The 27,150-nt window shown below is 39.7% G+C and overlaps 1 protein-coding gene across 4 annotated transcripts in view; it reads right to left on the reverse strand.

Moving 5' to 3' along the window:
- GPC6 (glypican 6) overlaps positions 1-27,150 on the reverse strand; it is a 1,109,412-nt gene that overhangs the window by 556,333 nt on the left and 525,929 nt on the right. For all 4 annotated transcript variants that reach the window (XM_058185205.1, XM_058185204.1, XM_058185203.1 and 1 more), the window contains exon 3: positions 22,005-22,396. In XM_058185205.1, the coding sequence (XP_058041188.1) occupies positions 22,005-22,396 (392 nt within the window). The remainder of the gene's footprint in view (positions 1-22,004; positions 22,397-27,150) is intronic.

The following is a 27,150-nucleotide window of genomic DNA, read 5'->3' on the forward strand; positions in this document are numbered from 1 at the left end:
CTTGCAAGGTGAGAACATGTCTTAATCTTTTTAGCAAATCCCCTACAAAAGCTGAAACAATCTTTTTTTATTGTATTATTCAGCATTCTTCATTTTTTCTAAGACTGATAGGACCAAACATAGCACGCCCATCCTCCACCACCTTCTCTAAATTGGGCTGGGAGGTTACTAAAGGGACAAAATAGCAGCTGGGGCTCTGCTTTTTCACAGCTGTAAAAGTAGACTGCTTTAAGAGGAAATAGCATAAACATTTATCCTGTATCAGATTTATTATAAAAAGCAATTGTGTCCAAAGATAATATTACACACACACACACATAATGAGAAATACTGAAATACGTGGTCAACCTGCATTTTTAAACTGGCTGATGGATGCTGAAAACATATATAGTTAGAATGATTGTTGTTATCTCCCCACTTTTTGGTCCTACCCAGTTCCCCACTACTAAGAATTAGTAGAAATTTGAATGCTGAATTAACTTGAATAGGCTTACTCAGATCTGTTTTGCTGAATAAATAATGATCAATTATGTTGATTGGCTATTGCAAAGCCACCAGATAGCCAAATATATTTGACCTTAATTCTTAACAATTCTTAATTGTTAAGGGATAGAGTGAATAATGGTAAAGGTTCCCCTTGCACATATGTGCTAGTCATTCCCGACTCCGGTGCTCATCTCCATTTCAAAGCCAAAGAGCCAGCGCTGTCCAAAAACGTCTCCATGGTCATGTGGCCGGTATGACTAAACACCAAAGGCGCACGGAACGCTGTTACCTTCCCACCAAAGGTGGTCCCTATTTTTCTACTTGCATTTTTATGTGCTTTTGAACTGCTAGGTTGGCAGAAGCTGGGACAAGTAACAGGAGCTCACCCCGTTACATGGCACTAGGGATTCGAATTGCTGAATTGCCAACCTTTTGATTGTCAAGCTCAGCATCTTAGCAAGTGAGCCACCATGTGCCATAGAGATAGAGTACTATTCCACAAAAAGTGAAAGGCAGATAAACTGACCCAGTGAAGGATAATACTGATAAATTCCATTCATCAATAGTCATCAATCCTTCTACGTTTGAGCTGGACAGTGAAGAAGTTAGTACTTGTAGTAGAAGGGCTGCCAGAATGAAGATAGATAACTTGTTGACATGACACTGACTTCTCATGTTCCACAAACCAACTTGTTCAGTCTGAACAAGATACTTGGATGGGCAGCAAAACTTCTTAAACCAACAAGAAAATAAGTCCATTTGCCATGACTCAATTTCCAGGCAATGAATGACAGAATCTTCGACAGGACAGTGACAAGTTTGTAATGTAAGCTGTTGTGTCTCCTGGTTTATGTGTCAAACTATGTAGGACTGGACTATCTGGCCTTGAAGACAGCTTTTGAAGGTACAGAGTGACATTTAAACTGTGAAGAGCTTAAGTTCATTGATGTGTCACATCTGGAGCACAAGTGGTATCATAACTGAGGGTGTTGAAATGAACATATCCAAAGAAATAATTCCTTGAGGATGGTCAGAACCAGAGAGGATGCTGTTACAAGTCCATGCTTGGAGAAATGGAAAATGTAGGAAGCACATGCACAGAATGATCAAATGAACAATATTTGGGTTCTGACCAGTGGTGGGGTTCAAGTAATTTAACAACCAGTTCTCTGCCCTAATGATTTCTTCCAACAACCAGTTCACCAAACTGCTCAGAAAGTTAACAACCGGTTCTCCCGAAGTGGTGCGAACTGGCTGAATCTCACCACTGGTTCTGACCCTGATTATGGGGGAAAAAAAATAGGAGAAACATAGACAATCTTAAAAACAGCTGGAAATTGGCATCTCTGGTAGTATTTATTGGTGCCCTTATATGAGGGATGAAAAGATAATTTTTTTATAATTGATCCGAAGTCTATTAAAGTTATTTCTCACACAGATAGTACATAAACAACATAATAGAAAATCCAAATCATTGGAAAAACAAGGAAGAAACAGAAAAGTCTAACTATTATTCAGTTTCTCATAAGTCTAGCAGTTGAATAATTCATCCTCATCAGAGAGAAGATCTTTAGTTTTAGCCTTACATCACTCAGCATCAGTTAGTGAAACAAAGCCAGATATGCTGACAGAGGGCAGTGGAAGACACTATAATTTTGGCTGCTAAGTCAGCGACATAATAACTCATATCTGATTTCAGTTTGGCAAACAATATTGTTTCTATTTGGAAAGCCAGGCTTTTTTGTTCTAGAAAATCAGATATAAACAGGTGTATGAAAAGGAAAGCGTATATATGAGTGTGAAGCTGTCCAATAATGCAGTATGACTATCATTAAGTGTTGTAAGTGTTGTACCTTAATGAAGGTATCTTTTTTTTTATGTACACTGAGAGCATATGCACCAAGACAAATTCCTTGTGTGTCTGATCACACTTAGCCAATAAAAAATGCTATTCTATTCTATTATCACTGGAAGGATTCTACTATGGTATACAGTTGAGCAGTGGATCTATTTTCTTTGTTCTTTAAAGATTTTCCATTCAGGAACAAGTCAATGGATTAGAATAGAATAGAATAGAATAGAATTTTTATTGGCCAAGTGTGATTGGACACACAAGGAATTTGTCTTGGTGCATATGCTCTCAGTGTACATAAAAGAAAAGATACGTTCATCAAGGTACAACATTTACAACACAATTGATGATCAATATATCAATATAAGTCATAAGGATTGCCAGCAACAAGTTATAGTCATACAGTCATAAGTGGAAAGAGATTGGTGATGGGAACTATGAAACGATTAATAGTAGTGCAGATTCAGTAAATAGTCTGACAGTGTTGAGGGAACTATTTGTTTAGCAGAGTGATGGCCTTCGGGAAAAAACTGTTCTTGTGTCTAGTTGTTCTGATGTGCAGTGCTCTATAGCGTCGTTTTGAGGGTAGGAGTTGAAACAGTTTATGTCCAGGATGCGAGGGATCTGCAAATATTTTCACGGCCCTCTTCTTGATTCGTGCAGTATACAGGTCCTCAATGGAAGGCAAGTTGGTAGCAATTATTTTTTCTGCAGTTCTGAAGTCTGAAGTCTGTGTTTTTCTTGTTGGGTTGCAGAACCGAACCAGACAGTTATAGAGGTGCAAATGACAGACTCAATAATTCCTCTGTAGAATTGGATCAGCAGCTCCTTGGGCAGTTTGAGCTTACTGAGTTGGCGCAGAAAAAACATTCTTTGTTGTCCTTTTTTAATGATGTTTTTGATGTTAGCTGTCCATTTGAGATCTTGCGATATGATAGAACCCAGAAATTTGAAGGTTTCTACTGTTGATACTGTGTTGTCAAGTATTGTGAGAGGTGGAAGTATGGAAGGGTTTTTCCTAAAGTCTACCACCATTTCTACGGTTTTGAGTGTGTTCAGTTCCAGATTGTTTTGGTTGCACCACAAGGCTAGTCGTTCGACCTCTCGTCTATATGCGGATTCATCATTGTCTCGAATGAGACCATGATTAGATGTTGGTTTGGCCCAGGAGGCATCCAAAGAATAATGGTCAGGGACAGAGAAATCAGCATGAGCTCTGTTAGGTAAGGAATAAGCAGATTGCACAATGATGCATGGATTTGGGGAGTGAAATTCCTTGCAACCAGATGACTTTTAATAAAAAAAGATAACTTTTACTGTGGCTTCCTGGATCCATTTTTTTTCCAAAAAAGGGAAAAATAGATCCAGGAAACTATAGACCAATCAGCCTGGCAAGATCCTAGGAAAGATAAATCAAACAAGGGATCTATGAACATGTACGAGCAAGCAAAACTATTACTAGAAGCCAACATGGCTTTGTCAAAAGCAGATCATGCCAAATAAATGTTACTGCATTCTTTCATAACGTGACTAGATTAGTGGACATAATATACTTAGACTTCAGTAAGGCATTTGACAATGTAGACTGCAAACTACTTCTTGGTAAGATAAAAAAATATGGGATAGACAGCTTCATCACCAAATTGGATTTGCAAATTGGATTTGACCAACTGCACTCAACATATAATCTTCAATGGAACTACATCTACATAGAGAGAAGTACACACTGGTGTACATTAAGCTTCTGTCTTAGACTCAATACTCAGTACTCTTCAACATCTTCATAAATGATCAAGATGAGGGAACAGAAGAAGAACATCAATTTTGAAGATGCACCAAGTTGGGGGGAATAAGTGAACACTTTAGAAGATAGGCTCAAACTCCAGCAAAATCTAGACAGCTTTGAACACAGGACCCTATCCAACAAAATGCAATTCACTGGTGAGACAAGTGTGGTTTTATACTTAGGTGTTCTGTCCCCCCCACCTCAGTCTGGGAGACATGTGAACTGACTCAATTAGCCAGCAATTTAGTCCATGGCAGCTATCAGCTCTGGCAGCAGACCAGCAAACGTCTGCCAAGGTTTTCTTTATCTTCCCTGATGCCGGCGTCACAGAAGCTCGTTACCGGAGCAACCAGGAAGTCAGGAACAAACAGCAATCCAGGCCAAATGCTCAGTCAAATAGTTCAGCTCAAGTTTTCTCCAGTCAGTTTGTTGTTCCCGCCTCTCTTGTCTATGAAACCTGGGATCTAACCAGGACTGATTGTCCACAGCTGGGTCTAGAAGTGTTGCCTGGGCGAGGGGAGATACAGGAGACAGAGGCCTCGTCACCTCCTCCACCTGGCCTGCCTCTGGCTCCTGGAGCTGAGCCAGAGAGGCTGGCCCTGCAGAGGGGAGCCCCGACGGCCCTTCCCCCTCACTCTCTGAGTCACTTTCTGGCAGGGGACCAGGCCCGGGGGGGGGGCTGGAGCCACAACATTAGGTAAGAAAAACTGTCTTCCAATATTTGAGGAGCTGTCATTTTCTCTAAAGCACCTGAGAGCAAGACAAGAAGTAGCAGATGGAAATGTATGAAAGAGAGATCCAACCTAGAACTAAGGAGAAATTTTCTAACAGTGAGAACAATAAACCAGTGGAAATTGTGGATGCTCCATCACTGGAGGTTTTTAAGAAGAGATTGGACAGGTTTTTGTCTGGAATAGCATAAGGTCTCCTGCTTAAGCGGGGGATTAGACTAGAATACCTCCAATGTCCTTTTTCCAACTCTGTTATTCTGTTTTGTTCTGTTCAAACTTAACAAACCTGAGAGCTTGGCTTTTCATTCTGATGGGTTTTTTTCTGACTCTGTATTTGTTTCTAGGGTTGTTAAATGACCTCAGTTGCCAGGGACTTGAGGTTTCTGGGGGATAACAGGCTATCTCTGTTATTCCATATTCTAAACTTGAGAATGGGGAAAGAAAAGGCCTCAGTTTTGACTATCTTGATGTATAAGATGATAGTATGGAGAAGCAGATGTTATGGGGATCTATCTCAAATCTCTCTTTCTGAGTTCAACTTCTGAGCCTAGAAAACTGATTCAATTACATAGTTCAACAAAAGACAGAATTATCAGTCGAGAAGCTGATGAAAGCCATTATAAAGAGGAACACATGACATCTGGAACAAGAATTCAAAAAGCAAACAACTCTTTTATTTTCCTTTCCTACCTTTCATGGAATTGCAATGGGAAAGGACCCACAGAAGCTCCCGAAACCTTATAATGACACAGGGAAGAGATTTGAGTAATCTTTCAAGGAGAAAAGAGAGAAACCAGATAATTTGGAGGGCACGATAGAAACTTTGAAGAGAAAGGGCTACAGTAATTCCAGCATGTGCTGTCCTTAATGTAGCAAGCTGTGCCTTGCAAATGGAACACACAATTACAATGAGCCTGTTTGACAAATGTCTCGGCAGTGGCTATCAGGGTCCAACTGTGTGACCTTTCCTAAAGCAAAAAATAAAATAAAAATACAACAGCTATAATGCTGTGGCTTGTGAAATGGGACTCTAGAGTCCAAAACTTAAAGACATGCAGTGAGAAGACTCATTTTTTAAAAAAGAGTTTAAAGAAGATTCAATTAAAAAAAAGGATGAAAGGGAAAAGAATGGGCAAAAGAAAAGCAAAAGGACCATCAGCTAAAGATCAATACTGATCAATGCTAATACTATGTTGATGGATAACAAACTGAAGAAATTCATCAGGCACTGAAAGCATCCAGGGAGAAAGGCAGAGGAAAAAAAACCAAAACTCAAGACGATGGCAATGCCTGCACAATTAAAATCCCACCCCTGTTTTCAATGCACTGTGTTGAGAGTGGGATTCCCTCTCCCAACAGTTTTGTCAGCTTCTGATTGGTCTCTGCAAAGGTAAACAACTCATGAGTAGGAATCACAGAGATCACAATGAAGAACCACATTCTTCATTGGCCGCGGTGTGGCTCAGGCTGTTAGAAGCCTGTTATTAAAACACAGCTGCCTGCAATTACTGCAGGTTCTAGTCCCACCAGGCCCAAGGTTGACTCAGCCTTCCATCCTTTATAAGGTAGGTAAAATGAGGACCCAGATTGTTGGGGGGGCAATAAGTTGACTTTGTATATAAATATACAAATAGAATGAAGACTATTGCCTTATACAATGTAAGCCGCCCTGAGTCTTCGGAGAAGGGTGGGATATAAATGTAAAAAAAAAAAAAACACAGCAGGAAATGCCTAAATCCATCACCAGTCTGTTAAAGCAGTTTGACAGCGATAAGTAATTCTAAAAAATTAGCACACTGCAGAATGACTTACATAACTTTTAGGCTTTTGGTTTTTTTAAAAAAAATTGCTTTCCAATCTTTGCTTGAGCCTTCTTCGTTTTCTGACTTTGCTAAACAGAAACAACCTAAAACTGCCTTAACATTAATTATAAAACTACACAATGTTCAAATCTAGCAGTGTCAGCAGGGAGTCAATGGTGAGGATCAGATAGCTCTAAAATTATTGGCGGCACATTTATCTTGTTTCCAGGCCAGATAATTCATTGCCGCTCCCCTTTAAATTGCAACTTCTTGAGAGTCACCTTACAGGGAACATGGGCCACATCTCTTTCCACTTATGACTGTATGACTGTAACTTTGTTGCTGGCAATCCTTATGATTTATATTGATATATTGACCATCATTTGTGTTGTAAATGTTGTACCTTGATGAATGTATCTTTTCTTTTATGTACACTGAGAGCATATGCACCAAGACAAATTCCTTGTGTGTCCAATCACACTTGGCCAATAAAAAATTCTATTCTATTCTATTCTAAAAGAAATAATAAATGATTTTATTTAATAAAATAAAATAGAGTTCTTGGTTTTTGTCTGCTACTTTGTTAGTCCTTTTACCAAATATTTACAGTAGTTTCTTTTTGGGACTCTTTTAAGAAGCTTAGCTTTGAAACGATTTTCAGCAATGCTAGTAAAGCTGTGAAATGCCATTAGCATTTTTCACCATTATGGCTGAAGGAAATCAACTTGTACTTCAATGTAATGAGTCCTGGTCTCTGGTTTAAGTATAACCAACAAGAGATTTTTTTCAATGAGTTATCGTCAGCGGTAGGATATTCCAGAACACAAAATGTAGAATTTTGCTTCCATGGGAAGCACTAGACACTTCATGCTGAGGAATAAAATTGTTCTTCCTTCTATTTGTATGTGTGGTAATCTTCTGGGTGCCTTTCTGGAGGACCATGGGGGCAGCATATGACAAATGATCACCCTCATTTGTCCCATGAGCTGGATTTTTTGCTGGTGGGATGGTAGAGCACATGGCATAATAGCTCTGTGAGCTAACATAGAAGGTGTAAGTGGCAGGCTTCCCACACTTGAGCAGATGGGATAGGGAGACAACCAGCGGTGGGTTTCAAAAATTTTTTACTACCGGTTCTGTGGGTGTGGCTTGTTGGGCGTGGCATGGCTTGTTGGGCATGGCAGGGGAAGGATACTGTAAAATCTCCATTCCCTCCCCACTCTAGGGGAAGGTTACTGCAAAATCCCCATTTCCTCCCAATCACCTGGGACTTGAGAGGCAGAGACTAGATGGGGGCAGGGCCAGTCAGAATTTTTACTACCAGTTCTCTGAACTGCTCAAAATTTCCACTACCGGTTCTCCAGAACTGGTCAGAACTTGCTGAAACCCACCTCTGGAGACAACTCACGAGTAGAGCATTTTGCGCAACTGTGTGGCAAGTAGGCCGCTCCAAGTCTCAGGTGTGAGTAGTTTTGATGTGACAAGATGGAGGGGATCCATCTGCATTTGTCTGTGTTGATTTTGAAAATTGGAGATACCTGCTTCAGTTGTGCCAAGGAGGAGAAGGATGAAAAAGAGGCATTGAATTTTGTGTTGGGCAAGGCAATATAGCGAAATATGCAATATGCAAAATATTGGGACTTTTCCAGCTTTCTCAGCATTGGATGTCTTGCTGTGCATCCCAAAATAATGGGGAGGGGAGATTTAGGGTTTTGTCAGAATTGTGATTGCAATGTCAGTGTGCTGTTCTGCTTTCCTTAATCAGATCAGTCCTCCAACTCTGCCTCCTTACATTAATTGGCTTCAGCTCCAAAGGGAGCCTTTAATCCTCAGGCTGATCAGCACTTAAAAAAAAAAATCTATCTGATGAAATTTTAACTGTGTAGCCAAGCTGACTTCTCTGAGGAGGTAAGATGCCATCCCATCAACTTGGCCCCATCAACCACTGACCTTTCCTCTTTCTGCCCACCAATGTCCCTGCTGAAATGTCAAAATCTACAGGAAATAGCAGGGGGTTGTTTAATCAAGTTGGTGATTTTTAAAAAAAAAAAACACCTGTGTTTTTGGACCTTGGTCTATTCCACTGAACTTTAAAATGGTCTCTCTGTGCAAACAGACCTGGCATATGTTGCATAAAACCAGCCACTGTGGTTTGTCGGATATTATTATTATTTATTTATTTGTCGAGTACGTATTAAATAATATATATAAGTGTATGCATGAATTGAATACATAAAATGAATACAATTAAAGGGAACATTAGGACAGGGATGGTAGGCACGCTGGTGCTCTTAAAAAGCAAAGCTGGCTGGGGAATTCTGGGAGTTGAAGTCCTCCAGGCTTAAAGTTGCCAAGGTTGGAGACCCCTGCTTTAAGAGACATACTTGTAACTTTCTCTCTGCCTACATTTGAGAAGCTGAGAAATCTGGATCACCCTGCTATGCTTGTTAAACAAATAACCCTTCTTTGAGGCCTGAACAAGCAAAATAGTATCAGTATCAATTAAGATTTGCTCTATGTATTCTCTCTCTCTCTCTTTCTTTCTCTCTCTCTCACACACATAGAGCAAATCTTAATTGATACTGATACTATTTTGCTTGTTCAGGCCTCAAAGAAGGGTTGTCAGCACTGTAACTCCATTTCCTTCCACACAATGCCTTCAAATTGTTTTTTTTGCAGGGTTAATATACTATTTGTTTTTGCTCCTAATTACCAGCTTTATCAGCATGTCATATTTGTTTTTTCCCAGCCCGGTAATTATACTCTAAATCAGCCTGACAATTGATATTGACCTTTATTTTTTTAGCTTTCTCTTTCCCTCTTAGAAAAGAGGAGGAATACTTATTTATAAACCACGAAAAAACGGAGTTTCTGAGAATATTGATTGCACGCCTTTAAAAAGAAGCAGCTTGGCAGCAGGCAGCAACTCAAAGTGATCATTGACAATTAGCAAGGCAAATTTTTCACTGTTGAACCTTGCCTTTGCCTTCTAATTCTATTACGACGTTTGTTTCGTTTTGCCCCAAAAGCATCCTGTTTGTGACACAAAATTGGCATCTGTGTAATCTAACAAAAGCTCAGAATAAAATTGGATTTAGTCAGAAGCAAAACTGTGGCATAAATGGTATCAGGAACTAAAAAGTTTTGCAAGTAACCATTAAAAAAAATTAGATACTAATGTGATTGTTAAGTTCCTTCATAGGGACATGACATTAGCCCCAGTGGCAGAAGCAGAGGTGGGTTTCAGCGGGTTCTAACCAGGGGTGAAATCCAGCAGGTTCTGACAGGTTCTGGAGAACCAGTAGCAGAAATTTCGAGCAGATCGGAGAACCAGTAGCAGAAATTTTGAGTAGTTCAGAAAACTGGCAAATACCACCTCTGGCTGGCCCCAGGTGGGGTGGGAATGGAGATTTTGCAATATCCTTCCCCCAGGAGTGGGAAGGGAATGAGGATTTTGCAAGATCCTTCCCCTGGAGTGGGGAGGGAATGGGGATTTTGCAATATCCTTCCCCTGCCACACCCACCAAGCCACGCCCACAGAACTGGTAGGGAAAATTTTTGGATTTCACCCCTGGTTCTGACCAGTTCTGGAGAACCGGTAGCAGAAATTTTGAGTAGTTTGGAGAACCAGTAAATACCACCTCTGACTGGCCCCGCCCCCATCTATTCTCTGCCTCCTGAGTCCCAGCTGATCGGGAGGAAATGGGGATTTTGCAGTAACCTTTTCCTGGAGTGGAGAGGGAATGTAGATTTTATAGTATCCTTCCCCTGCCACGCCCACCAAGCCATGCCACGCCCATCAAGCCACGCTCACAGAACCGGTAGTAAAAAAAATTGAATCCCACCACTGCCCAGAAACTACTTCTATTGGCATAGCCATAGCACCTAATTCTTACTGGAAGATTTTAGGGACATGAATAAATACGGTGCATGAATTAAGAAGCATTTCATACTAAATTTTATAGGATTGGAACTGTCCGGACTGCTTGCTTATTATCCAGGATAATCAGCTGTAATAGTGGCAGAAACTATTTATTTATTCAATTCATATGACCGCCCCCACCCCATTTCAAACATATGACTTTCGGCAGATAACAGAGCAAAAAACAAGATGAAAACATGATAGAAAAACCAGAAAAACAGAGGAGTAGGATAAAAATAACATGACCAAGATATCAGAAACCCAGAGCTTCAAGGTTTTAAAAGTACGCAAAAAAGCAAGAATAGTTGGAGAAAATTTGACTTTGGGAGAAAGGAGGGTAGATACACAACAGAAAAGACTCTTCTCTGGATTACCCTCCAATGCAGGGGTGTCAAACTTACACCATCATGGTGGCATCACGTGACGTATCTGGACTTTTATCTCCTTCGCTAAACTGGGTGTGAGTGTGGCCAGCATGTGATGCATCTGGCCTGAACTGGTCCAGGAGGAAAATCGTTTAGTACAGTGCCACCAACCTTCAGCCCCTGGAGTTGATCCAGAAATATACCCTGATTGATGGTACTGAAGGCCAGTGGGAGGTCAAGAAGAGCAAGGATGGACACATCACCCTCATCGTGATCCACTAGGGGCCATCTAGATGAGTGATCCATGCAGAATCCTGACTTAAAGCGATCCCAATAATTCAGTTGCTTCAAAGTTCTCCAGAGTTGTCCTGCAACTACTCTTTTCAGAACCTTTCCTCAAAAGAGAAGGTTGGAACTGGACAATAACTGTCCAGAATAGTTAGGTCCAGTAGCGGCCTCTTAAGGGAGCGGAGGAAATTGCCACCTTAAGAACCAACAAAACCAACTGCTAGTAGATAGAAATTTTACTTAAATCGGTTTCCTACATTCCCAGACGTTGCACCAGAGCTGCTTGTTTCCCAACCTGCTTAAATTAGTACTAAAGAGCTTTTCCTTTGAAGGTGTCAACCACATTGTATTTGTGCAGAGTGTTCTAAACAGAAAAACTGGACCATAATAATGTTTTTTTACTTTAGAACTGGAGATAAAAATGACTACTTATGGCATTATATTTTCCTATTCAAAAAGTGTGTATGTTGTTAAATTTTCACTATTTTAACTTGTAGTATCTTTACAATAACAAAAAAAGTTATATTGGCAATCAGAGCTCTTTCTTTTTTTAAATTCAGAATACATACCTTATATACAAGACTCTTTTGAATCTTTAAGTCTTTTGAATCTTTAAAAAAAATCAGACAACCTGTACGCCATTACATGCCTAACTTAAAAGATTGTGCAAGTTGTGTGAGAATAGCCTATGCTCAGGGGTGGGTTCTACTTACCTTTACTACTGACTTGCAACGGGATCACGCATGTGTGCTTGCTTTGCTCGTGCTTCTGTTGCACCTCTGTGCATGCGCAGATCATTTATGATGACATCTGGGTGGGTGAGCGGAGCCTCCCACCGGTTTTACTACCGGTTCGCGAGAACCGGACCGAACCAGAGGCAACCCGGTTGCAACCAGGGGCACCACTGCCTGTGCTGGGTGAAAACAGTGGGGCTGGGGAAGTTGCACAGATGAGAAAAGTTTACCTAAGTAACTTGTGACCTTCCCTGCCAGGCAGCCTCCCTATTGCCAGCTTCCTACAAACCAAGATTTTGCTTCTGGAAAGCTGGCAGGGAATGTCAGCAATTTTGATCAAATTCACACTTCCTGCCAGCTTCCTCACTGACTTGGGGGAAGCTATCAGGAACATGTTACTGCAGCTGACTGCAGCAGTGTGGTGGCTACAACTTTCCCCAAACATGAGTAATGTGTGTGGTGGGCACAACATTCCCACCTGAGTAATGGGTCCAAGCCAGGGGTGAAATCCAGCAGTTTCTGACAGGTTCTGGAGAACCGGTAGTGGAAATTTTGAGCAGTTCAGAGAACTGGCAAATACCACCTCTGGCTGGCCCCAGAGTTGGGTGGGAATGGAGATTTTGCAGTATCCTTCCCCTGCCAGGCCCACCAAGCCACGCTCACAGAACCGGTAGTAAAAAAAATTGGATTTCACCACTGGTCCTAGCATTCTGTAAATTAGCCAATTTGAGATACCTTGCTTCAAAAATGGTTGCTCTATGACACATCATTTTGTCGAATTTAAAAGTTACGAACAGACACGGGAGAATTAGTTGTATATAGATAACTTGTTTTCAATGAGCTATGTAGATGTCCGTTATTTCCCTGCCAGTCCATTTCCAGGGGAAAACACAAGAATTTAAAATAGTCTAAACCTGTCTGCAAAAGATTAAAATAGCTGTCCTTTTGGAAACTATTTTGGCTGATTATGGATCCAGCTATTAAGTTACTATTATTTCAAGAGTGTGACTGCCTTATTTATTCAAAGGGATATTCAATTTTGGCTGCATTCAGCTGAAAGTAACCAAGAAGTTATTATATTGGTGTCAGTTCTTTTCATTAGGCAAGATTAGGAGACATTGGCAACAAAATTTAAATTAGTCCTATAAATTTGTTTCGAATATTCTTCCTTCCCATTCTTTTTAAGTGTAACTGTTAATAGTGTGTCATTGTCTTCTTTTTTTACTAAAACAAACTTATCAAAACCTATGAGACATTTTGAAAGAAGCAAGAGAGAAAGAGAGAGTGGGGGGAGATCTCTGATTAGCAATATTTCCAGATGAAATCATAGACATCCCTTGTCAAACAAATAAATTTTTTATAAAGTAGATCCTATTCATATGAAAAATTCACTGAGGGATCTAAGGGGATTAAGAGTATTGAACAGAGGCGATTTCCACACATCCCTTGTTTACAATTTAAACCCCATTGATTTATTTGAAGCAAACTTACTGTTCTCTCCAGTCAAAAGGGTCCTAAATTAACTGACAAGTTAATAAAAGACGTTCTACCTCCTTGAGATTTCAAATTGCAAATCTCTCAAGTGCACCAATGAATTACTTCTGCTAAACTTCTCTTCTCCGGAAGAGAATACCCATGGAACGCCATCATGGGTATTAGGCAGTGGTGGGATTCAGCCAGTTCGCACCACTTCGGGAGAACTGGTTGTTAATTTTCTGAGCAGTTTGGTGAACTGGTTGTTGGAAGAAATCATTAGGACAGAGAACCGGTTGTTAAATTATTTGAATCCCATCACTGGTATTAGGGTACTATCAGGGGTGGGATTCTACTGGTTCAGACAGGTTTGGACAAACCTGTAACTCCAACGATCAGCTGTGAGCGAACCGGTTCGCTCTGACGATCAGCTGGGCCCACCCGCCGGCCTCTGCACTTTACTTACCTATATATTCGCAGCTGATTAGCACGGCAATCTCAGCTGTTTTAATTCCCTAGCACTAACGCGGAAGTTGGTTTTTCATTCAATTGCGCATGCGCGCATAGCATACGGCCACCAAACCAGTTGTTAAACCAGTAGTATCCCATCATTGGGTACTATAGGTAAGACAGTTCTAATTTGACAACTTTAAGATGTTTCAGACTTCAGACTTGGAAGTTAAATAGGATTTCAGGGTCATTTCTCAAAAGTATTTTGATATATTTTTATGTATCAATGTATAAAAATACCGAGGATTGGTCTTATTGGAAAGCAGTGACAACTTTGGCCAATGAAGAATAAAAGCAATACTCTTTCGTTTTCTATCCAAGAGGTCAGCAAAGCTTTATAAATGTTTATATGCATAATATAAACTGTTCATTCCTAACTAGCTGTAAATGCTTGTGACTATTTCCAGGAAAAAAACTTAATAGTGTGAAAAGAGAGGAGAAGGGGGGAAAGAACCAAACCCTCAATAGGTCATAAAAACCTCAGTGGCATACAAATGATAAATCTCAGCATGACAGGAATTCCAAAACTATTTTGGACATACAAAAATCATACTATACCCTGAAAAATGATATATGTTACTTAGTAAATTTAAAATTGCACATAAAATCAGAGCTTCCCAAAACAAATGTTACTCTTTTGGAGATTAATTTGACCAAAAATGATGGGATACATTGAAGCTGGTGATTGAGATGTTAATTCTACTTCAGGCATGAAGCCAGCTTGGTGACCTTCAGCCAGTCATTCTCGCAAGCTCTAGGAAGAAGGTAATGGCAAAACACTTGTGCAATCTTGCCAAGAACACTGCAAAGACTGGTCCTGGCCGATGAAGTACTCGAATGCAAAACCAAAAAATGTTGAATCAACTAATTAAATCCTTGTTTTCTAAAGCAATATCTGAAATCTGTGTTGCATTGGAATGATACAATACATTGGAGACAATGAGATGTTTTTGTTGACATAGTTTTGTGAAAAAGGACAAGTGTTCAATGCCAGCTACTCCTTTTTTTTTATTTTAAGTAAATCTATATATTCATATTTTTCAACTGGGGTAGTGATCTTTCTTAGTGTCTTATTTATTTATGTATGTAATCTTTTTATTTTTTATTTTTTTACAACTAGACACAAGGAGGTTTTTTCAAATGCCATCACTCTGCTAAACAACTAATTCCCACAACATTGTCAAACTATTTACTAAGACTGCAATGTCCCATGGCATAGGACCGGGTTATTTACAGGACCGCCTGCTGCCACCAATAGCCTCCCATCAACCTGTGCATTCCCATAGGGAGGGCCTCCTCAGGGTGCCATCAGTCAAACAATGTCGACTGGTGACCCCCAGGGGGAGGGCCTTCTCTGTGGGGGCACCTGCCCTCTGGAATGAGCTGCCTCCAGGGATACGACAACTCCCTGTTGTTTTACCGCGCAGGGCTGGCTTAAAGTAATAGTAATTTTAACAGGGGTTTATTATAGCTTTATTATTGTTTTTAAGTTTTTATTTCGGCCTAATTTGAATCAGATTTTTAAATTTTGTGCTATGTGTATTTTAATTTAATTTTTAATTTTTGTGCTATGTGTATAATTGTGTTTTTATCTGGCTATAAACCGCCCTGAGTCCTTTGGGAGAAGGGCGGTATAGAAATTAAATTAATAATAAAAAATAAAATAAATATTACTATTATTCTTCTCATCCTTCCTATTACCTATCTCCTCCCACTTATGACTATAACCATGGTTCTTGTATTTTTACAATTTATATTGTTCTGTTTCTTTCCTAGTATGATTTGATTGCTTATTAGTAACCTATGACTATCACTAAGTGTTGCATCTTATGATTCTTGATGAATGTATTTTTTTTCCTTTTATGTACACTGAGAGCATTTGCACCAAAGACAAATTCCTTGTGTGTCCAATCACACTTGGGCCAATAAAGAATTTTAATCTTTTTTATTGGAAGTCTACTACATTATCATATAGATAAGGATTACTGACATATCCTGGATACCCATTTGTATCTTCTTGGACATCAATTTAGTTTGAATCAGAATCTCAACAGTCTTTGGGTAATTTTTATTTGTTTTCTTCAAGATCAGTATTTGTTGTCAGTATCAAATCTTTATTGCACACCACCCTAGAATCTGGTCTGATGAAGGACTGAATTTTTAAATTTGGCCAAATATGAATTGGATAATTCCATTTCATCAACTTCACTGCTTGAAGCTAGTCTTTTTTGCAATACAATTTATAACTGAGCAGGAATTTAAATCCACATCTCTTTAATGAAAAGATGACAAAGTAGGTTCTAAATCATAATCTGATACATAATCATTGAAAAGCTACAGTGCCATTTTAAAAATATAAGCAAAGGTTAAAATATAACAAATAGCATAATGTGATCAGGAGCGAAATGCTCTGAAGTCTGCTACCGGTTTGCTTTGCTACGAATTCGCTTTGCGCACGCATGCACTGTGCGTGCCAAATGCACTCTTTGCGTGCATGCGCACCGCAGGTGCTACCGCGCAGTGCTGAAAAAGGAGGATTAAGAAGACTTTTCTGAGTCTGCAACAGTAAATAGAACAGTGAGGGGGGGGAACAGCTGTGCCGTGCAATTTAGATTCATTAGTAAGCAGGGTTTCCTGCTTTCTAGCGAATATAAATCATGCAGCACAGCTGATTGTTGGAAATACCAGTTCGTCTGAACCGATAGCATTTTTTATTACAGGTTCAGGTGAACTGGTCCGAACTGGTAGCATTTCACGCCTGGTTGTGACATTACTTCAATCCCAGTATATGCCACCTATAAAAATTATCCTGGTGAATAGTTTTTTTTTATATGGACATTACCAATATATGGTATTTTCCAAAACAAATACAGTTATTTGCATTAAAGACATGTCATAATTATGGGTTGTTGCAAAATTCTCAAAACACAAGAGGAAGAATCTGATGAAAAAAATGACACTAGAAGAAAAAGGCAGGCAGATTTTTTTTTTATGAATGTTTCCTTAATTAGGACATCTCTAAATAATCCACTTTCCTCCTTTATTGTGATTGAAATCCACCTGTAAAATGACAGGCCCTTGAAAGAGAGAGTGGGTGGTGGAATATAACAATGGACTTATTTTTAAATTCTTGGTGTATTTTTACCTCTCAACTTTATACCCTGTGATATGAATATAAATTATTTAATCAGATTTCCATTTTTATAATCTCATTGTAGACTACTCGGCAAACAGAAAAATGGAAAATGAAATCTTTTCGAAAGCAGGAAGCACAATATTCCTTGTGCTATGCAAATCTACAAAACGTTGCATTGAGGATAAATGCCTCCATTTGGATCCTCTGAAACAGATATTTGGAGCATAAGAGCCGTGGTGGCGCAGTGGTTAGAATACAGTACTGCAGGCTACTTCTACTGACTGTGAGCAGTTCAGCAGTTCGATTCTCACCAGGCTCAAGGTTGACTCAGCCTTCCATCCTTCCGAGGTGGGTAAAATGAGGACCCAAATTGTTGGGGGCAATAGGTTGACTCTGTAAACTGCCTAGAGAGGGCTGTAAAGCACTGTGTAAGCAGTACAGAAGTCTAAGTGCTGTTGCACTTTTGCAAATTGATAACCAATTTGAGTAAGAGATCCGGATTTGATCCGGATTTACAATATATTACTATTTTAAGGGATCATTCACATATCCATTTATAATGCCTTGGTAAGGCCACACTTGGAATGCTGCATTCAGTTTTGGTTGACAATGTAAAAAAGATGCTGAGACTCTAGAAAGAGTGCAGAGAAGAGCAACAAAGATGATTAGGGAATTGGAGGCTAGAACATATGATGAACAGTTGCAGGAACTGGGCATGTCCAGTTTAATGGAAAGAAGGACTAGGGGAGACATGATAGCAGTGTTCCAATGTCTCAGGGGCTGCCACAAAGAAGAGGCAGTCAAGCTATTCTCCAAAGCACCTGAGAGCAGGACAAGAAGCAATGGGTGGAAACTAATCAAGGAGAGAAGAAACTTAGAACTAAGGAGAAATTTCCTGACAGTTAGAACAATTAATCAGTGGAACAACTTGCCTGCAGAAGTTGTGAATGCTCCAGCACTGGAAGTTTTTAAGAAGATGTTGGATAACCATCTGTCTAAAGTGGTGTAGGGTTTCCTGCCTGGGCAGGGGGTTGGACTAGAAGACTTCCAAGTTCCCTTCCAACTCTGTTATTCTATTCCATTGAAGGGCAATGGCATAAATTATCAGCAAAAGGTGGCATTTTTTATTTTGGCAATCTTACAAGACAATGGCTTTGAAGTGGATTGATTAGAATTTTCCTGCAGAAATCTGAAGCTTCTTGTGATTTATTGTGATAGAGAAATAAAAAATAACAGTAACATTTTTGCCTTTGAAGAGATCTGAATAATTAAATTATATCTGCAGGCACAGCCCTGGGTAGATGATGACGGCTGACAAAAATGCAAGTAAGATAGAAGTATGAAGTGTTTACATTTTGCTCAGAAGAACAGTTGATAGAATTGGATGAAATCTGCAGCACTGGTATCTGCTTCTGAGATAATGGGTTTATTTCTTTCTATAGCGGGGGCTAAGGTGAAAAAAAAAATTAAAATGGCATATGTCAGAGATGCGATGCAATCTGTTACAAGGAATTTTTGAAAAATGGAAGTAGAAACGGGTTTTGATGCTTCTTCCTCCTCTTTCTCCTTCTTGACTTTTGGGATAATTAGTTTGAAAATGTGATGAAGATGCAGTAAGGAACAAATTTTCATTCTTGAAGTTTATTACTAAAATATATCAGCATTCTCGCTTTGTTTCAAATGAGCCTTGTGCAGATTATATAGGGCAACAGGTTTAAAAGTCAAAAGAGCAGTGTTTCTCAACCTTGGCAACTTCAATTCCCAGAATTCCTCAGCCAGCATCGGGGCATATGGCTGACTGGGGAATTCTGGGAACTGAAGTCCGCACATCTTAAAGTTGTAAAGGTAGAGAAACACTGTCATTGGGAGTATAAAAATACACAGTTAGATGCAATTTTTAAGCTCTTGCTTGAACGGCAAAAAAAAGAGTTGCTCACCAGAAGTGGGATTCAGTTACCTTCCCTATCAGTTCGCAAATGTGAGTGCACTCACGCATGTGCATGGCTTCCTCTGTGGATGTGCACAGCCTTCCATGCATGCACAGTGCTGGTGCATTGCATCTGCATGGGTGGGCGGAGCCTCTTGCAGTCGTCACTACCGGTTCACCCGAGCCGGACAGAACCGGCTGAATCCCAAGACTGCTGCTCACTTTTTATTTCTGAATGAAAAGCCAAGCTCAGGATTGCTCTTTACCCTCAGCAACTTGGAACAAGACAGTATTGATGGCCAGGGCAGTGTCCCTCTCCCTGCCTCCATTTCCAGGAATCTGGAAATAGCTGTTGCTGCAAGTTCTGCCTTCTGGGGAATGTTGGTGACTTGTCTCCTTATAAGCAGCAGGGGGGGAAATGTAAGGGAAGGTTGTGAGGTCCTGCATTTGTGGCATTGTTACCAGCACTACTCTTTAAGGAGTTACTCTCTGCAATCATCCTTGAAAGCCCTGAGCTCTCTTGATGCTGCTGTCATACAGATACAAAATGATTGAGAAGAGATCCCTCCCCCAAAGAAAAACTGCTAAAACTGTGACGCAATGAATTCCCAGAGGAATAAGAAGCAGTTTAATCCAGATATCTTGTGTGAGAGAAAGAGTGAAGACAGTGCTTTCCCAAACAGTTCTCAGTGTATATGGTTGATGTAGACAGTAGAGTGCTTTACTTTAGCAAGACTCTGTCTATAGACATGGAACAATAAAGAAACCTACTTGGAAAAATCACCATGTGTATTTCTTGAGTTTTATGGCCTGTCAAACACTGAGCAGTATAAATTGATAAAGTCATTCTTTGGTTGGAATCTAGAGCTTTTGGTTTTCCTGCTACCTGGCTTTTTTATATATACACAATCCTACTGTCAGTATCTTATCTAGCCTATGGATTGGCAAAATAACTCATCAGACTTTGTGAGAATACATAACAATTTGGACAAAGCCAACTTTATAAATATCCCAATTTCTTTGAAATGGTCCACTACACTTCAGGATCCAAGACACTGTTCAACCAATACATTTATCTAATTATTTTCTGACAAAAATGTCACTAATTGACACTGTGGGGGAGGTGGGAGAGGATCTTCTTTGTAAATTCAGTAAAACAAACAGATCTTGCTGCAGGATGTAAAGTGTAAATGTGTGGCTGCTAGGTGGATGGACAACCATAATTTTATTTGAATTATTTTCATTTATTAGCTTTATATGTCTCTCCAGCTATCCAATGAAACTCTGGGCTGGGAAAAAACCAACTGCCAAACCAAAACAGAGGTCTCAGAATTAAAAATCTTAAAACACATACATCCTAATCAAACCACATACTAACATCTTGGCCACCAAACCTAGAGGAAGAGATAGTTCTTCACAGCCTTCTGAAAGTAAAGGTTGGGGTCATCCTTATTTTAGAGATGGGGTGGGAGGTTGCTCCAGAGGGCAGATATCAAGACAGAAAAAAACATACTTCTTAAGATCCTCCAGGTAACACTGCTTGTCCACCCAACTAGGTCTGCCAGATTATAACCATAGAGTGCTCATATCATCGTGGTATCTGTTTAATAGCTATATACCAGGGGTGTCAAACTCACATCGTCATGTTGTCGTCACATGATGTATTAGGATTTTTTTCCCCTTCGCTAATCCAGGCATGGGTGTGGCCAGCATGTGATGCATCCGGCCCGTGGGCCGGGAATTCGACAGCCCCGATATACACTTATATGGAATTGTGGTACTTCCATCTCTGATCACTAGCATGAAATTATAAGAGATAGAAACTCCATCCCTTAATAACTGCTATGCTACAATTATGAATATTGTCACTTGGAATACCTTAATGGCTACCCACAATGAGTGGAAGAAATCTGAGTCATTACCTGTAGTTATGATTGAACTACACCTCTTAGGAGACTGAATCATATAGTCCATGATGAAGAATGCTGGAAGTTATGTTCAGCAATATCTGGAAAGAACATATCCTCCCTCCCTGAAGGAAATAATTTTTTTTAAAAATATCTGAAAGCCCAACCAAGGTGATCAGAAGTGGTATTCAGCCAATTCGAACCAGTTTGGCGAACCAGTAATGGAGACTGCGGGTGGGCTCGCCCCTGCCAACCCGCCAACCCGCCCTGGTATAATGCCATCCTATTTAGCTATGATTTTGTTTTTGATGCCGCATTTAACCACATTTAGCCACATTTTTGAGACTGGGCGCATACACGGAAGGCATGTGCAAGCAAAGCACATGTGTGGAAGGCCGGGCACATGCACAAAATGCACACACGTGGGGCAAACTGGTGGTAAGAACATTGTAAACCCACTGCTGATGGTGATGTAGTTCACAATGAAGGCCCTCGGCTACCAGGACTTGCCCAAGAAAAGCCTTCATTTCTTGTGGATTTTTAGTATGATAAATAGCATGAGCACAAGCAACTGCCCCTTTGCCACTCTTATCACCACCACGCAGCTTTGAACATAATTTAAAAAAGAAGCAACTATGAGATACTATTATGACATATTTTCTATCACAATTGAGCTTTTAGACAGTACTACTTCATCTCATGCTAGCTGTATGCAATATTAAAAGTACAATACATCATTACCATTTGTCAAAGTACCCTTAATAATAAGTCCGGTAGATTCTTGCTTTTTCTGTGTATTTATATATAACGAAGAGATGAAGGGATAGCAGGCTGGCCTCCTTCTAAATACCAAATGAAGATTGACACACCATTCCTGTCCTAAGCGAGAAGCCTGGCAGTACAGCTATCATTTTTGACATAGTCCAAAGGAAAGGAAACATATTTCAGCTATTTACACCCCAACAAACTTCCCTGCTAGCTATAACGTTGACATAGATGGAAAGCTGAACATCATAAATGACAATGCATAGAAGCTCAAGTCTCCAGTGAAGCAACAGAAAAGAAAGAGAAATCATTTTGATTACCTTAGATACCCTGTTAGCAACTTCTCTGCCCACGGTCAGTCCCTGTACAAAGGTCCTTGCTGCGATGAAAGCTCTCGTCACCTGAACCTTGAGTTTCCTGGGTACGTCTCCAAAAGGCTTAAGCTGGTCTGTGTATTTGCTCACGCACTCTAGGTAGTCCTCAGAGAAATGATAGTGGGGGTTTATGAGCTGGAACATTCGCTCTAATAGACGGGCCCAGAAGTCATTCAACATCTCCTCCAAGTTGACATTGCCTCCTGTGTAATATCGTTTCAGTTCTATAAAGAGGTCCTGGAATACTTCTGAATTCTGCATGTACAGCATGCCATATGTTCGTACAAACATATCATTTAAGGATCTTTCTGCGTTCTCCAGGAGCTCTCGGAAAAATTCTACACAAAGAAAAAAAAATAGGCATGTGGATGAGGAAATAATGCAACAACAGCAATAACAAGAGTAGTAAAATCAGAAAAAGGCAACCTAAATGGTGAGGGGGAAAGGCAGGGTTGGGATTCAGCCTATTTAGACCGGTTCAGGCGAACCGGTTACTCCGACGATCAACTGAGAGCGACCCGGTTTGCTCCAACAATCAGGTGGGTCTGCCCACCGGTCCCTGCGCTATACCGGCCTTTATTTCCTTTGTTTGAAGCCCAGCTGATTGGCGTGGCAGAGCAGATTGCTGCGCCTCAGCTGTTTTACTCACCGGGGCTGCAGTAGAAGGTAAGTTTTAGAGCTGAATTCAAATGCACCTCGTGCACGCAGAGCACGCATGTGGCATGCGTGCGAGCGAAGCAAGCATACACAAGTGAAGTGCGTGCTCAGCAAACCAGTTGTTACACCGGTTGAATCCCACCACTGGGGAAAGGGGAACGCGTGGAGATTTTTCAACTTAACTTGGAACAAAAGGAGAATAGAGGGAAACACGAGCGAGCTCTATAATATGCATAAGTGTACAGAACTTTAAAAATTGATTTTTTAATCCAATAATATTAGAACCCAGATTATGGCAAATTTAATCTAATAATTATGATGATGATGATAATAATAATAATAATATTTAGGTCAATTAAAGAAAGTAATACTTCATATAAAACACAATTAAATTATGGTACAGACTCTTAAGACTAGAAACTTAAGATGCACTCATGAGAATTAAGAATTCAATGAATTCAGGAAGATAGGGCCACAAACAGCTATAAAATGCCTCCTATATCAAAAAATACTGTAATTTTTAGCTGTTCTATAATAATTTATCCAAGCTTGACACAGCTCACATGATAAATGTTATTAATCAAAACAAATCCACAATACAAACAGTAAAAGATTGCAAATATAAACAAAGAGTGCCATCAGGGACTAAACAAAAGCTAAAATAATTGCCTAACTGGATAAAATCATTGACCTTAAAAACCTAAACTGTTCTAAAGATTCTAATCCTTAAAGATCAAAGTAAAGGGAAAACTAGATTAAGCGGATTAGATTTATGTTCTTCATATGAATAACAAAAACACTGTCTCAACAATAAAAACAGTTATTGCATCACTTTTTGCTTTAATGGGTTGCTATGAGGAAGACTCATGGTATAATATATTAATTATATTTACCTTTGTATTTTTTTAAAAAAAAACTGATAACCCTACAGTACTTACCTTTGCTCCTAATGGGGAAGGTAAATACCAGTATATAATGCAAAAGAGCCTTAAATTTGAATTGCAAAGTGTTTCCTTAGAAAACGTATTAAATTAGAAAGTGCTAGATTCCTCTTGAGAGAGCAAAATCAAATATCCATAGCTTTAAATGCTAAATATGTTTTAAGGAGGCTGCTATAAAAGTTTCATTTATATTTCAAAACTGATTCAGTATTTGAGCATTGAAAGTAGAGTAACTCTACTCCTTAAATACCGAATTCTTGGCATTTTGAGTACTAAATAAGTACTCTATTGAGTACCAAATATAAAAGCTGTGGTGGCACAGTGGTTAGAATGCAGTACTGCAGGCTAACTCACTGCTGACTGCCAGCAGTTCAATTCTCACCACCTCAAGGTTGACTCAACCTTCTGAGGTTGGTAAAATGAGGACCCAGATTGTTGGGGCAATATGCTGACTTTGCAAACTGCTTAGAGAGGGCTGTAAAGCACCATGAAGTGGTATTTAAGTCTAAGTGCTATTGCTATTGATAAATATGAAGGAATTATTTAGACAATGGCATGCCTATATCAACCAGCCAAAAACTGAGGAACTATTCACGCAACTTATACTTTGGGTCACAGTTAACACCTAAAGATCTAGTTTTCTTAATTTCTCTTTGGACCCAATGTTATCAAAACTACAACTGTGTAGAGCTTCTTCTAATAATCATATTTTTAAATATAAAATTTCCAGAAGTGCATTTTTGGCACAAATCTATTCAAACAGCAATAACAATAGCACTTATTGCACCGTATAAACGTATACGGTTTACAGTGCTTTATAGCCCTCTCTAAGCGGTTTACAGAGTCAACATATTGCCCCCAACAATTTTGGGTCCTCATTCTACCCACCTCGGAAGGATGGAAGGCTGAGTCAATCTTGAGCCTGGTGAGATTTGAACCGCCAAATTGCAGGCAGCCAGCAGGCAGCAGAAGTAGCCTGCAATACTGCACTCTAACCACTGCACCACCATGGTTTTTAACGCCTTTTTAAATGTACCTTTAATTCAGTGTAGGGTTTTAAGTTTAAATTTCTCCAATAACTAGCCTAATATACATTTTAAAAAATAATACAAAAACTGAGACAGACTATGAACTTTTCATCAGCAAAAGACACCGGTGACTCTATTTATTCTTGCTACCTGTTCCATGACAGAACCTGCAGGTCTTACACACCTGCTTTCCCGAAATCCACAGAACAAATGGTCAACCTTCATGGTTAGATTTTAGAAGTAGTCCTCCGCTTACGACCCCAATTGAGCCCAAAATTTATGCTGCTAAGCAAGACATTTGTTAAGTGAGTTTTGTCCGATTTTATGACTTTTCTTGCCACCATTGTTAAGTGAATCAATGCAGTTGATAAATCAGTAACCTGGTTGGTAAATGAATCTGGCATCCCCACTGCTTGTTAGAAGGTTGCAGAAGGTGATCCCATGACCCCTGGACACCGCAACTGTCATAAATATGAACCAGATGCCAAGCATCCAAATTTTGATCACATGACCATGGGGATGCTGCATTGGTCATAAGGGTGAAATCAGGGGCGGATTTCAAAACCTGTTGCTACCGGTTTGCTCGTGGGCACGTGGGCACTTGTGCATACGTGCGACACTTCTGCACATGCACAGAAGCTTCTGCACATGCACAAAAGTGTTCGGGCGGGTGGGCAGAGCCTCCTGCCACTGCCGCTACTGGTCCACCCGATCCACAGCGAACTGGTAGCAACCCACCACTGGGTAAAATGGTCATAAGTCATTTTTTTTCTATACTGTTGTAACTTTGAACGGTCACTAAATGAATGGTTGTAAGTCAATGACTACCTAGATTCAAAATAAAGATGCTGCTACCGAATTATGAGGATGGGAAAGAACTTCAATCTTGTAAGATTATTTATAAATCTATCAGAAGGCAAGGAGTGACCCCACTTTACAGTTGGTTAGATCACACTGTCAAACTCTAAATTATAATCATATTCATTGTATAGCTTATATTCTAGAGGAAAAAGAAGGAGGAGGAGGAGGAATATTTAGTCCAGGTATCAATGCATGAAATACCATTTAATCTGCAGAGCATAGGTGGAGAACAAGATTAATTTTCATTAAGTATACAGTGGCCAAATACAATTATCTAAATACAATATAAAGCACAAACTGATTGTGTTTCTTACTGCAAAAGTTTTCCCGCCAATAAATGAAGGTTTGCTAAAGGCATTTGACAAAAACATGTTGAAAAAACAATAAACCAATGGACAAACTTTAAATGGGCACAGATTGTAATACAGTTCAGCCTTTTATGATTAACCCAAGGGTGAAATTCAGCAGGTTCTGACAGGTTCTGGAGAACCGGTAGCAAAAATTTTGAGTAGTTAGGCGAACCAGTAGCAAAAATTTTAAGTAGTTCGGAGAACCAGCAAATACCACTTCTGGCTCGCCCCAGAATGGGATGGGAATGGAGATTTTGCAATATCCTTCCCCCAGGAGTGGGGACGGAATGGGGATTTTGCAGTATCCTTCCCCTGCCATGCCCACCAAGCCACGGCCACAGAACCGGTAGGGAAAAATTTTAAATTTCATCCTTGGATTAAACCGGCCCGCCCCCTCAATTTTTTAAATCATGCACTTCATTCTTAAACTTTGGAACCATATTTCAATGAAACCACATTAATTAAAGGGCTGGTTGCCAGGTGCCATTCCAGAAGCAACCATAACTGGAGCCCAAAATCAGCTCCCCCACCACACCAAATATATTTCATTCATTCAATAGGAAACTTCCTTATTTTAAATATCTACCTTTTGAACATCCACTTCTGCAAATATCTAATATGTTCCCACAAGGTCAGGATAAAAAATATATAAATCATAGAGTAAATGAAAGATCCAGTAGTGCATGACCACTGTGCAGATCTAAATCTGCACAAAGAAGTGGTTGTAAATCTGTTCCCCTTCTTATGCATTGGACTGGAATTCCTCTTCTACCAGACAATTTGTTGGTTGGGGATTGTAACAGCTGTATTTCTACATTTTCAAAATGCTAGGGAAGACTAATTTAAGGATGATATTTGAAAAAAATACACACCAAAAAACCCAGGATCCTTGAGAACATTCTTAACCATTTGCCTTTTGTAAACATTTAAATAATTTGGAATTTTTAACTGGAGCCAGACACGTGAACCATGAAATAAACCACCATAACTAAGTCAACTCAGGGACTGCTATTAAATTCCACTTCCTTTTGTCTTATAATTATGGTTCCAGCACATTGTAGGAAGTACTCTGTAGCATTATTGACATACATCATGGATTACAAACTATGTTCTGTTTTATTCAAGACAGTGATCTTCAAGCGCTGGGCAGTTTAGAAGCTTTAGTGGCAGCTATGTTTGTGTTCCTTTCATCTGAATTTATTACATAGAAAAAAAACCTCAGGAGGAAAGGAAATCCAGTTAGCAATTCTATACT

This window comes from Ahaetulla prasina, chromosome 5 (assembly GCF_028640845.1).
Source record: "Ahaetulla prasina isolate Xishuangbanna chromosome 5, ASM2864084v1, whole genome shotgun sequence".
NCBI classification, from domain to species: domain Eukaryota; kingdom Metazoa; phylum Chordata; class Lepidosauria; order Squamata; family Colubridae; genus Ahaetulla; species Ahaetulla prasina.